The sequence below is a fragment of the Tetrahymena thermophila genome (assembly GCF_000189635.1).
Source record: "Tetrahymena thermophila SB210 genomic scaffold scf_8254104, whole genome shotgun sequence".
NCBI lineage: Eukaryota > Ciliophora > Oligohymenophorea > Hymenostomatida > Tetrahymenidae > Tetrahymena > Tetrahymena thermophila.
The window spans coordinates 255,545-268,863 of record NW_002476052.1 but is presented as its reverse complement, the minus strand read 5'-3'; the positions used below and the strand labels follow the sequence as shown (position 1 = coordinate 268,863).

The 13,319-nt window shown below is 24.7% G+C and overlaps 5 protein-coding genes across 5 annotated transcripts; all 5 read right to left on the bottom strand. All coding sequences in view use genetic code 6, as the record gives it.

The window, feature by feature from the left end:
• Nucleotides 1-2,015: 2,015 nt before the first annotated feature.
• Nucleotides 2,016-5,114, bottom strand: TTHERM_00713550 (tetratricopeptide repeat protein; the record flags this gene model as incomplete). The annotated part of the gene is made up of 1 exon (XM_001025906.1): nucleotides 2,016-5,114. One exon carries the CDS (start codon nucleotides 5,112-5,114, stop codon nucleotides 2,016-2,018), a length of 3,099 nt encoding a protein of 1,032 aa, XP_001025906.1.
• A 453-nt stretch (nucleotides 5,115-5,567) lies between these two features.
• TTHERM_00713540 (hypothetical protein) lies at nucleotides 5,568-5,894 on the bottom strand (the record flags this gene model as incomplete). Its single annotated transcript, XM_001025905.2, has 1 exon — nucleotides 5,568-5,894. One exon carries the CDS (start codon nucleotides 5,892-5,894, stop codon nucleotides 5,568-5,570), a length of 327 nt encoding a protein of 108 aa, XP_001025905.2.
• Nucleotides 5,895-6,229: 335 nt separating this feature from the next.
• TTHERM_000713539 (hypothetical protein) lies at nucleotides 6,230-6,472 on the bottom strand (the record flags this gene model as incomplete). Its single annotated transcript, XM_012800534.1, has 2 exons — nucleotides 6,230-6,351; nucleotides 6,403-6,472. 2 exons carry the CDS (start codon nucleotides 6,470-6,472, stop codon nucleotides 6,230-6,232), a joined length of 192 nt encoding a protein of 63 aa, XP_012655988.1.
• Nucleotides 6,473-7,128: 656 nt separating this feature from the next.
• Nucleotides 7,129-8,801, bottom strand: TTHERM_00713530 (hypothetical protein; the record flags this gene model as incomplete). Its single annotated transcript, XM_001025904.1, has 2 exons — nucleotides 7,129-8,621; nucleotides 8,681-8,801. 2 exons carry the CDS (start codon nucleotides 8,799-8,801, stop codon nucleotides 7,129-7,131), a joined length of 1,614 nt encoding a protein of 537 aa, XP_001025904.1.
• Nucleotides 8,802-9,672: 871 nt separating this feature from the next.
• TTHERM_00713520 (PH domain protein) lies at nucleotides 9,673-13,266 on the bottom strand (the record flags this gene model as incomplete). The annotated part of the gene is made up of 2 exons (XM_001025903.2): nucleotides 9,673-10,771; nucleotides 11,384-13,266. The coding sequence occupies 2 exons, from the start codon at nucleotides 13,264-13,266 to the stop codon at nucleotides 9,673-9,675; spliced, it is 2,982 nt and encodes a 993-aa protein (XP_001025903.2).
• Between the last annotated feature and the right edge of the window lie 53 nt (nucleotides 13,267-13,319).

Genomic DNA, 13,319 nt, shown 5'->3' with positions numbered 1-13,319 from the left:
TTTTTGGGACTCAATTACTCTTTTGATATCTTTAATATTGTATTCAGCATTAAATTTTATTAAAGTAGTGAAATATCCTACTTTTATACTTACTGGATAATTTTTAGCTTCGATAAATTATTTTTAATTTACTGTGGATGCGTCTAATAAAATATTTATAAAACAATTTTTATTGTTTTGGATATATTAAATATGTGTTGGATTTATCCTATTTTTGCTGATAAAATGAGTAGCCAAGTTTAACTAGTTTTAAGATTTAGGTTTTTTCTTGCTAGAATTATTCAGAATCTTGCTTAATTCTTTTTTTTTTTTAACCTTGAGTTATTACAAAAATAAACAATTCCTTTAAATTACAGATAATTGGTTTATTTTAATTATTAATTCTAAATTATTTTTTATATTTCAACTATATCGATATGGTCAGCTATTATAAGTGATGTTAATGGTCAATTTAGTGAATTTGATTTTACATTTAAAAATTTGAAAGAATATGCTTTAAAAATAACAAAAAATTTTACAACAATTTTTACTTACTATTTAACTTTGACATCTTATTTTTATAGTGGTCCTTTAATAAGCTTAATTTTCTGTAATTTGATTATCATAGCCTTTTAGTGTTTAAGCATAGCCTTTTTAAGTTAAACTAAAGATTATCATTGTGCTGTATTATTCAGTATTCTATTCAACAAATGTATTTTACGATTTAGCTATCATCTCAATAAGACATATTAAATAATAAATTTTATTGCTCAGATGATAAGATTTATTTTGTTTATAGTATTTGTAGGAATAAACAAAGTTTTGCTTGATTTTTAAAACAACTAAAATTTCTATTAAGACATATTTTCTGTGAATAATTTGCTGATAATAATTTGGAATTCAATTTATTTTGTACTATTTTTGTTTTTGATTATTGATGCACAATCTTCTGTCAAAGTTTTTTCTTCTAAGTAACATGAAAGATTGTAACATATAAATGAGCAACTCTGTAGACTTGATTTAAAATTTGTTAAAAAAATAGAGTTGAACTTGAATGAAGGATTTTAATACTATGATGTCTCTACACAAAATTAAAATGTGAAATGCTATAATAAATTCTGTGAAGACTTCTATGAATTACATAAAATAATAAATAGTCTTTAATCAAAAAAAAAGATAAAAGTGAATTTTATGCCTTAGTATTATTATATAGAATGCTTTTATCATCTTCAAGAATTTCTAACAAACTAGGAAGAAATTAACTCAAACTTTCTTTTAAATATATAAAATATATCAATTTTACCTTCATTACTTATTGAAAGAATAATGAAAGGTTATATTTTTAACTAATCTAATAGAGAAATTATTAAGAAGATAACTAATCCGAAAAAAATAAAATTAGTTAAAAAAGTTGAATCATAGATATTATCTTTAATAGCTTTCTAGAAAATATTTAAATAATATTCAAAAAATTATCTACCATAAATAGCATATGATCTATATGAAATATAGTGATTATGAATTAATTTTTGAAATAAAAAAAGTATACTCTATAAAAATAATTAAAGAATATTTACAGTTTGTTTTTTCTTTAAATGTATTAAAAATTTTCTAACTCCTAATATGTTATGGTTTTTTCATCTGTAAGTATGATCTTAATTAAAACTAAGTTATAATTTAATTTTTTATCATAATTTACTCAAAATATAGTTATAATTTTTAGTTTCATTTAATTCTTTTGACATAAAAATTTAATTTAAAATATAAAACTTTAATTGTAGAAATATTGATTTAATTTAATTAATTTAAAATTTAAAAATTATAAAGTTAATTTTAAAGAATTCTTAAAAAACTTTTTGAATTAAACCTTTCATATTAGATAATATCTTAGAATAATTAAAGAATATAATGTGAAATAAAATTTAATTTAAAATTTATATATATATATATAATTTTTTTTGCATAGCTTATATTTTTGTGTGTCAAGTATTAATAATAATTAATTATTTATCTTTCTAATATATATTTTTTTTCTATCATTTTTTTTTGCCTTGAGTTATTTCTAAATTTTTCTAGCAATTTTTATTATTTGGGTTCAGTGATAGGCATTTCTAATATGATTTGATAGCCTCATCCAGTAAGCCTTTTGATTTGTAAGCTAATCCTAAATTATAATAGCAACTATCATTTTTAGGATTAATTTCTAGGTATTTCTAGTATGATTTGATAGCCTCATCCAGTAAGCCTTTTGATTTGTAAGCTTATCCTAATTTATAATAGCAACTATTATAATTAGGATTAATCTTGAGGCAATTCTAATATGATTTGATAGCCTCATCCAGTAAGCCTTTTACTTTGTAAGCATTTCCTAAACTGTTATAGTAAGCATCAACCTTAGGATTAATTTCGATGCTACTCTAATATGATTTGATAGCTTCATCCACTAAGCCTTTTGATTTGTAAGCTTTTCCTAAATTATAATAGCAACTATCATTTTTAGGATGAATTTCTAGGCATTTCTAATATGATTAGATAGCCTTATCCAGTAAGCCTTTTGATTTGCAAGCTATTCCTAAATTATAATAGCAACTATCATTTTCAGGATTAATTTCAATGCTTTCCTAATATGATCTGATAGCCTCATCCAGTAAGCCTTTTTCTTTGTAAGTGTTTCCTAAATTATAATAGCAACTATCATCCATAGGATTAATTTCTAGGCAATTCTAATATGATTAGATAGCCTCGTCCAGTAAGCCTTTATCATCATAAGCACTTCCTAAACTATTATAGCAATCGTCATCCTTAGGATTGATTTCAATGCTTTTCTAATATGATGTAATAGCCTCATCCAGTAAGCCTTTTGATTTGTAAGCTTTTCCTAAATTATAATAACAAATGTCATCCTTAGGATTAATTTCTAGGCATTTCTAATATGATTTGATAGCCTCATCAAGTAAGCCTTTATCATCGTAAGCACTTCCTAAACTGTAATAGTAATCGTCATCCTTGGGATTAATTTCAATGCTTTTCTAATATGATTTGATAGTCTCATCCAGTAATCCTATTTCTTTGTAAGTATTTCCTAAATTATAATAGCAAATATCATTATTAGGATTAATTTCTAGGCATTTCTAATATGATTTGATAGCTTAATCCAGTAAGCCTTTTGCTTTGTAAGCATTTCCTAAACCCTTATAGTAATCATCATCATTGGGATTAATTTCAATGCTTTTCTAATATGATTTGATAGCCTCATCCAGTAAGCCTTTTTCTTTGTAAGCTATTCCTAAATTATAATAGCAACTATCATTTTTAGGATTAATTTCTAGGCATTTCTAATATGATTTGATAGCCTCATCCAGTAAGCCTTTTAATTTGTAAGCTATTCCTAAATTATAATAGCAACTATCATTTTTAGGATTAATTTCGATGCTTTTCTAATATGATTTGATAGCCTCATCCAGTAAGCCTTTATCATCGTAAGCATTTCCTAAATTATAATTGTAAATATCATCCTTAGGATTAATTTCTAGGCATTTCTAATATGATTTGATAGCTTCATCCACTAAGCCTTTTTCTTTGTAAGCACTTCCTAAACCGTTATAGTAATCATCATCCTTGGGATTAATTTCGATGCTTTTCTAATATGATTTGATAGCCTCATCCAGTAAGCCTTTTTCTTTTTAAGTATTTCCTAAATTATAATAGCAAATATCATCCTTAGGATTAATTTCTAGGCATTTCTAATATGATTTGATAGCCTCATCCAGTAAGCCTTTATCATCGTAAGCATTTCCTAAATTATAAAAACAACTATCATTCTTAGGATTAATTTCTAGGCATTTCTAATATGATTTGATAGCTTCATCCAGTAAGCTTTTTGCTCTGTAAGCACTTCCTAAACCGTTATAGTAATCATCATCCTTGGGATTAATTTCGATGCTTTTCTAATATGATTTGATAGCCTCATCCAGTAAGTCTTTTTCTTTATAAGCTTTTCCTAAATTATAATAGCAAATGTCATCCTTAGGATTAATTTCTAGGCATTTCTAATATGATTTGATAGCCTCACTTAAAAAATTTAATTAATGTTATGTATAACCTAAATAAAACCAATAAGTTTCGTTTTTTTGTTATATTTGACAGCAAATGTTAATAAATTGATATGACAAATACCATTAACTATCCTTCATTTTCTCCAAAAAATGCTCATAGAGATCTGCTGAATCATCAGAAGTCCATATTTACTTCCTCATATCTTCAAAGAAATCTAATATATTTAAAATACTAGGCCTTTAGTTTGGATCTAAAGTAAGAATCTAAGAAAGGATTGAATTCAAACACTTATCAAGAGATGTCAATTTTTGGTATCCTTTTGATTTAATTGAGGATAATTCTTATTAAGAGGCTCCTGCTAGAGCATATAGACATATTCCAAATGCCCAAATATCAGCATCTAAGAAATTTTTTAATTTATTCTTTTTATTCAATTCTCCGCTCATTTCAAATTCTCCTAGTAATTCAGGAGGATAATAAAAGAGAGATCTTTTGAGAAATGCTGTGAGAATAAAAGAAGAGGTGAGCTCTTCCTACTCTTATTTCGCTATACCTAAATCGTATAGCTTGATTTGATTTTGACTGTCTATCAAGATATTTCTCAAGGAGAGATCTATAAGAACTCTGTTTTATTGTTTGAGATGTTTAATAGCAGATAGTATCTAATAAGCAAAGCTGACTAAGAGGTGTTTTGGGATTTCGGTTTCATGGTTTTTGAAGTCTTCAATCAATTGATAAAGATCTTTTTCATACTTTTCCATGACAATAAAGTAGTTAAAGCCAATTTAAAACTCATCAAAGTATTTGATTATGTTTTAATGATTAACATTTTTCAAAAATAATGCTTATTTTTTGGCATCTTATAGTTTTTGTTAAGAAACTGAATCTATGCCATCAAAAATGGAAATGATTTTGATTGCATGATGAGATTTTGAAAGGAGATTCTCTGCGGTGATAATTTAGTCAAATAATCCTTTTTATTCATCTATATGGATGACTCTAAACTATTTATTTTATTCTAATTGCTATGCAAGCTTTTAAAACACATTTAATGAGCTTGAATCTTATTCTTGCTTCATTTAAATTAAAGCTAAGATTATATTGTTAAAATATTGATTTTTTTTAATTTCGATACAAAAGTAATTAATTAATTATTTTATTATTAATATATTTAATTATTTTTTAAACAATATTCAATAAATCTATAATAAGAAATTATATAGGGTTATTTTTAACCCATGCAGTAAGAGAGCCCAAACTAAAAAGATACAAGACTCCTATCTAAATGGATAAATTATATATAGCAAATGTAAATAAAAAATACAGAAAGACAAACAAAGAACTCTATTATATATAATTAATATAAGTATTTATATATTTTGTTTTTAAAAAATTTATTTTATAGAAAACATCTACTTCTTAACTTTTATTCATAATTTCATAAGATGGAATCAAATTCTCTTCAATACTCTTAAAGTATTTCTAAGAGGGTTTTTAGCTTATTTCTTATTTTTAATTTCTTTGATCAGTTTTCAGTAGTTTGCGATTTGTTAGAATATTTTGATTATCAAATTAGGGATTATTCTAGCTTAGTCTTTTGATTGCAACAAATTTTGTTAATTTATCTTATATTGGCTATCTATTACTCCTTTTAGCTATTTTGTTTTATCTCTCTGATTCTTTTGCAACTTTTACAAATTAGTGTCTTTACTGAATTGATTGATTCTTTTAGCATTTAAATCGCATTCGCACATAAAATATTACCTACTTCTTTTTTAGTTTAACTACCACATTAGATATACATTTTATTTTCTCTCACTTTTATATGACCTAATTGTACTCAATGTCGGCATCTACATTATTATTAATAATTAATTTCACACACTCTATTATTATAATTTTCGTACTGTTTAAATTAACCTATTTCTTTCTGTATATCAACTTGCCTCATTTCAATGATCTTCATAATTTATCTGCAATGAAGTTTCAGTTGGAATAAAAATTAGTTTGTTAAGTTTATTTTCTTGCTTAGTTTTAACTAAAGCTAGCATTTAAAGTGTCTTATGTATCCTAATTATCTCTTCTTTTTATGCAACTTAGTATTATTAAAATAGACTCAAAATCACGTGTTATTCATTTAAGCCTTGATTCTGCCTATTTTGTTCAATTTGTTACTATTTTCTTACAAATGTTATCATTTAAATACCTCTCTAGGTTTTTTATTGTTACTATTCTAATTCATTTTTTTAAATTTGCTTTTAAGCATGAAAGATTGAAGAAATTTCTTAGGAACGCAGCTATTGGAGATATATTCATCTGAAATTAAAATTTCAATAAAATTATATAAATATGAAATCAACAAATTACCTGTGTTTTAATCAATGTTTGCCTCTCTTATTTACAGCTATTTCTCTTAATTATTATTTTAGTTTAACATATTCTAAAATCTTAGAATTATTTTATATTAACTTTATTAATTACATTAATTTTTGAAAATAATTTTATGTTTCAATTATTTTCAATTAAAAAATACACAAAAAACAAATAGAAAGTTTAAATTGATTGATTTAAAAAGTCTTAGGAATTTGGAGAGCCAGCCCTTTTTATTTACTAATTAATCAAATAATTTTATAACAAAAGATTATTTAATTGTGCTTCAATACATTCATATCTAATTTGCTTTGATTTTTATTATCCAATTAATTAATATTTTTACAATAATAATAAAATAGATAATTCTAACTTTGATATATTATGATTTAAGAGTATGAAAACAACCCTCTAAAAAATTATAACTCAAGAGGCAATTAAAATAAATAGAAATGACTTATTATATTTAGCAAAAATAAATAAATAAGACAGACAAATAAAGAACTCTATATATATAATTTATATTTTTATTTACATATTTTGTTTATATAAGTTTATTATTTTATCAATTTTATATAAAACATCTACTTTTTAACTTTTATTCAAAATTTTATAAGATCGAATCAGACTCGCTTAAATGCTCTTAAAGTATTTCTAAGAGGATTTTTTAGCTTATTTTTTTATTTTTTATTTCTTTGATCAGTTTTTCAGCTTTTGTTTTTCTCAATTAACTTTTTTATTTTATTTCAAATAATTAAATTAGATTTATTGTTATAATTTTTTTTACCTTCCATTTTTGGCTGATTTGGGAGGCAACTATTTTAATTAGCTAGACTGGACACTTTGTTAATTTTTCTTCAAGCTTTTTTAAGAAGAGTTTCTCTAAGAAGGCTATCTTGAAGAAAATTCCTGCTAAGGAATTATACTTAACTCTGAGGGATGATTATCTTATTGTGTAATAAGCTTTTCTATTTCTTTAATGCTTGCAACTTGAATTCTTGATTTCTATGCATTCTTTACTTCAAACTTTACATTAACATCTTGCTTAATTGCTTGTTCTATATTTAAAGACTATCCAAAAGAAACCTGATGGCTCATTTAATTTTATCCTTAAATTGTGTCCATGTTTGACAATTATTTGAACTAAATTAATGGCTGCTATTGACTGATTTAATTTTTAGCTACATTTTCTACAGAAAAAGTTCTCTTACTACGATTAGTTGGTATATTTTGATTACCAAATTAGCTAGTAGATTTGAGACTTTAATCTCTCGATTGTAAGACATTTTGTTAATTTACCTTATAATTAGCTGCCTATTACTCCTTTTAGTTGCTTTCATTTATTTCTCTAAGCAATTGTTCTTTTGCAGCTTATAAATTTGTATTTGGAATATAATTTTCTTTGTCCACATCAATGAACCTTTAATAACATTCTTATTATTGACTGGCTTGATTGATTCTTTTAGCATTTAAATCGCAATCAAATATTTTTTATTGCTAATTTCTAACACTTTTGTTTTAATATGTTTCTTGTTCTTTACTTTATTGATAATCAGATTGAATTTAAAATGTTTTATTCTAAAGTTATTCTTCTTAATCTACTATTTTTTGCAGCTATTCTTCTTACAAAGAATATTGCCTACTTCTTTTTTAGTTTAACTACCACACTACATATAAATTTTATTTTCTTTCACTAGATAGAACTTATTTATACTCATTATCTTCATCTTCATTAGTATTTTAATTATTTTCAAATTCTCTACTATTTTAATTTTCGAACTGTTTAAATTAACCTATTTCTTTCTGTGTTTTCAATTGACAATTTTCCTCATTTTAATCGTCTTCATAATTTATCTGTGTTTGCAGTTTCTGCTGGAATAAAAATTAATTTTGCTAAGTGTTTTGTCTAGCTTAGTTCTAACTAAAGCTAGCGTTTATTGTGTCTTGTATTTCTTAATTATTTCTTTCTTTTTATACAACTTAATATTATTAAAATGGACTCAAAGTAGCATATTATTATTCGTTTAAGCCTTGATGTTGCCTATTTTATTCAGTTTGATTGCTATTTTAATACAAATGTTCTGCAAAAGATTAACATTTAAATGCCTCTAAAGGTTTTTTAGTGTAACTATTTTAATTTATTTATTTTAAATTGCTTTTAAGCATAACAGGCTGAAGAACTTTTTCAGGAGTGCAGCTATTGGAGACATCTTCATCTGAAAAAAATAATTTCAATAAAATTTTATAAATATGAAGAAATAAATCAACAAATTACCTGTATTTTAATCAATGTTAGCCTCTCTTATTTGCAGCTATTTCTATTAATTGTTACATTAACTTAACCTATTCTAAAATTCTAGTATTATTTTATATTAACTTTGGCTTAATTAATCCATCAATCTTTAAAAATAAATTTGAAATTTCAATTATATTCAATTAAAAAAATACGCAAAAAAACAAATATTAAGTTCAAATTCTTTGATTTAAAAAATATTAGGAATTTAGAGAGCTTTTTAAAAACCAATAAACACTTCCTTATATATTAAATCAATAATTAATTGTGTTTTTTTCATACATATCTAAATTAGTTTAGATTTTTAGTATCCAATTAATATTTTTACAATTCAAATAAAATGCATAATACTTATTTTTATGTATTATGATTTATTCTAATTGATTTTATTGGTATTTATTATTATTATTTTAATACATAATAACAAATAAATGATTTAAATTTGATTGAATAATAAATTATCTTTGCCAAAAATAATACTGATATTTACAAATACAACAAATAAACAATAAATATTATTAGTGTTAGGTTGTATTTTAATATTTTAATATAACACCAATTAATTAAATTAAATTATGAATTATGCAAGTATCATTAAATAAAAAAGTTAATTTAGAAAAAATAATAATTTTCAAAAATTATTTTAAGATTTAATTTTTATCCTAATAAAGAAAGCAAATAAGTTGTTAATTTTAAAAATTGGAAATAATTAATATTTTTTAGTAATTTAATTTTTTTTAGAAATTCAGAAAATAAATTACAAAAAAAATAAACATTTATTTTTATAATTATTTAAGATTGTGTTTTTTATTTATAAATTTATATTAATGTAAATAATGTTTTAAATTAATTCAATTTGTTAATGAAAAAATATGCCAAGCCAATGGATTTTGTTAGCAAATCTATCTATTTATTATTGATTATATTTGATTTGGTTAGAAAGTAAGTTTGATTTATTTTTAGAAAAAATCAACTCAATTTTCATCATCTTGTTCTTAAATGACATCCTTAGGGTCCAAATATTGGGATTTCATAATTTAGTCTCTTTTAGCATTAATATTTACACTTTGATAGATAACCTTTCTTATCGAGTCAAGCCATTTGTCTTGGTCAGCTTTGCTTTAGCAAGCGAGAATGTAGTGTTAGTTGGAGTTTTAATAGAAGATTTTAATGCAAAATTTCTTTTCTTAGCCAGCTGGGTCCTTTATTACTAATGCATCATTTATAGGAATGAAAAGTAAGGGCTTGGAATCACCTGGTTTGGCAAAACTTACCAATCCAATATTAGATAAGACGAAAAAGTACTCCTTCCAAGGCTCGGAAAAGAAGTCTTTGATCCAGTTATGTTTGCAAATTTCTAAGAAACCAACCATTTGAGCAGATTTAAATGAAGCTTAGAATCTATTTAGCAGAGTTTTTTCGTCCATTTATCCAATATTAATTTTATCTTTGATTCCTCTGAATTGAATATTTATCTCATCAGCGAATTATATTTTATAAGGAGCTAACTATCTTTCCTTTATTGTCTACATCAAGAACATATTAAAATCAGCTCTTCTGTAGGTTTCAATTAGATAATCATACTCTTGTTTGATACTAATAACACATAAGTAAGCAGATTTATTCAAAAAAGTAATCTTAGTAATTCTATCTATTTGAATTCTACGAATTACCTTGTGAGTTTTGGGGTGCAAAATAAAAATGTTATAAGGAGTAGCAAATAAAATTCTTCTTTCTCTCTCATTAGAGTTATTAATCCTATAAATCGAATCACTAAAGCATTTCATCTCATTTGGATTATCAACATCACTATATTTATCTAAAATTTATTGAATTTTCTTATGATCTCTCAAATTTAAGAAGTCTCTAGCATACAATTCATTTTCATCAAAGGCTAAAAAGTTAGCGTAATATTAAGGATGACTGGGATCAAGCACTTGACTAGAAGCAGGCTAATTATCATTTTAAGAAGTTTATTTTTAAAGCTATCCAGTTTAATTAGCAATACTCATCCTATTCTAGAACTGGTCCCAAAACTTATCAAAATTAACTGACTATCTACCGCTCATAACACTATTAAATAACAAACAATTATTTAAAATATAAATCATAAATTAAATGAAATATAATAAATAAATAATCAATAAAAAAGCAAATAACTAATTTAATAAATTAATAAATGAATAAAATTAATAAATGTTTGCTTATGTTTTAGAATAAATAAGTTTGTTAAATGATTTAAACTTTAATAAATGAAGAGTTTTAATATTTTTTGGATGTTTTGTATTTTTAAACTCAATTAAAATTTATTTGAATTAAATTAAAAAATATTTTTTTTTAATAATTTGCTTCAAAAAACCTAAATAAAGAAATTAAATCTATTTAATTAATTAATGTTGCTTGATGTTATTTTATAAATTTATTCTTATTTTCTTTTTCTACGTTGGTATTTTCTGTAATAAATGCTTTTTTAAATATTAGTAAAAGTTGAAGTGAAAAGGAAGAATAAATTTAGTCTACAAATGACTTAAAAATTAGGAAAAACTTAGTTAAAGCAGCAAATTATTGTGATTATTATTATTACTAATTATTTTATCAAGACTCAAAAAATTTATTTGCTTATTTTCTAAAATGTTTGTTTTTTACAATATTATATTGTTAATTAATTTTAGTTGAAGAATTTACCTTGAACGAATTGAGTTTTCACTATTGAGATAAAAGTTATTTCCATTTGATTGTTTTATTTCTTCGTTGAAGACGCTGCCTCTTGTGGAGTAATTGAAGGAAATTCTGTTATTTTGATCTTGGTTTTGATTGTTGTCAAATCCTATTAAGCTAGTTTTGTTATTATTGCCAAATTGAATTGAAGGTCTTGCTTATTTATTGACAGATTGTCTGCCAAAACCACCAGATAAAGGCTTTATTGAATATCTTGTTGATTTTCTGCCTGTACCATCATTATTGAATAACCTTAAGGGTTTGTCTCTGGCTACAATACAAGCTTCTTCGTATTGTACCATTAACTATTTATGCACTCTTTGTAGCTCTTAATACTCTTCCTCTCTGCTTTCAAATTAAAGCTTGTACTTTTTAGCTTCGTCGTTTAAGATCTGCAACTTCATCTAAATTGCCCTGTTTTCATCTTTTAATTTCTGCAAGAGTACTTAGTCTGTTTAGTTTTTATTTTGCTATTCGAAATTGTTTAAAGCTTGAGTTGTTTAGTTTTATGAAAGCTGCTGTTTAATCTAATCTAGCTCTTCTTAAGCCTATTAAAACAAACCATACATTTTATCACTTTCCTATTTTAAATCTGCATTTTCTAATTTGAGCTACTCATTCTTCTATTCGAGCTCTTTTTGCTTTCTGCTATATTAGGCACATTGAGTTTCTAACTTAGAAACATTCTCCAATGCTTTTTGATTCTCTTTCTCTGTCTACTCTTTGATTGTATACTTCTATTCTAAAATATCATACTCTTTTGTTAAATCATCAAATTGAGCTTCAAGATCATCTTTATATTCAATCACTCTTTTCATTTCTGTCTCCAAATAAGTTACTTTTTATTCTAGCTTCATCGTTTCATTTTATTATTTTGCACTCTTCTTCGTTTACTATTCTAACTCCATTTCATACGAGTCCAACTTCGTGCCTAGCAGCAACAAATTATTGAACATGTCGTCCACTATTTCATAAAATGAACTTTTCTGTCCCTTCATTTACTTTAACTGATCAACTTTGTGAACAAGATCTTGCATATAATCGTACTTATAATATTATTTGCTTTCATCTTACTGGTCTTATTCATCCTTCTTATTTTTAGATTGCTAGTCATCATCATCTTCGAGTCTAGTCAAGCTATTCACCTTTTAAGTATTTTAAATAACTGTACTTCCTCTGTTTGACTGAGCTTACTAGCTCTCTCCTGCTTATTGTTAAACTAAACTGATCCAATATTACTCTAACAAGCTCATCAAGTCACCTAAACTGGCATGCGTTACTCTGCCTTAATCATCCTAAATGCATTTGAAAAGGAAATCAATATTTTCTTTTTCGCTCTAATTCAAGGAGTTCATTTGTTCTACTTTCTAGGCAATAAAGTCCAGATCAACTCCATTAGTGGGATCCATAGACTTCTTTTTCCCTAATCCATCCTCATCACTGTCTCCATCTTAACTAGAATACAAATCTTCTACACACTGCTCATAAATATACTTCATCTGATGTAAAGTGTCACTGGTCAATTAGTCAATAACAAGTAAAACCTGTTACCACAAAGTCTTATGATTCGGATTTTAAACCTCAAATTCCTATGTTTATGCAGGAGTGTAGCTAGTTCTCTCCTTAAGTATTTCCAAGGTCAGACCTACGACAGCCCCGAAACAAACTTATCCATTTTACTTATAAAAAACAAAATCATATAACTACTGAATAACTTCATCATTGAATTCACATCTGCTATCGATTTTAGCCATCTAATTTATAATTTCCTTAAACTAATCAAAAGTAATAAAGTCATTCTCGTACTTAGGTGAAATATCTGCTAAATATTTCTAAATTTACACACTCATTTATCACTTAAAACCTAAAATATTTTCTTATTTCTTCTATTCCTAAATAATGA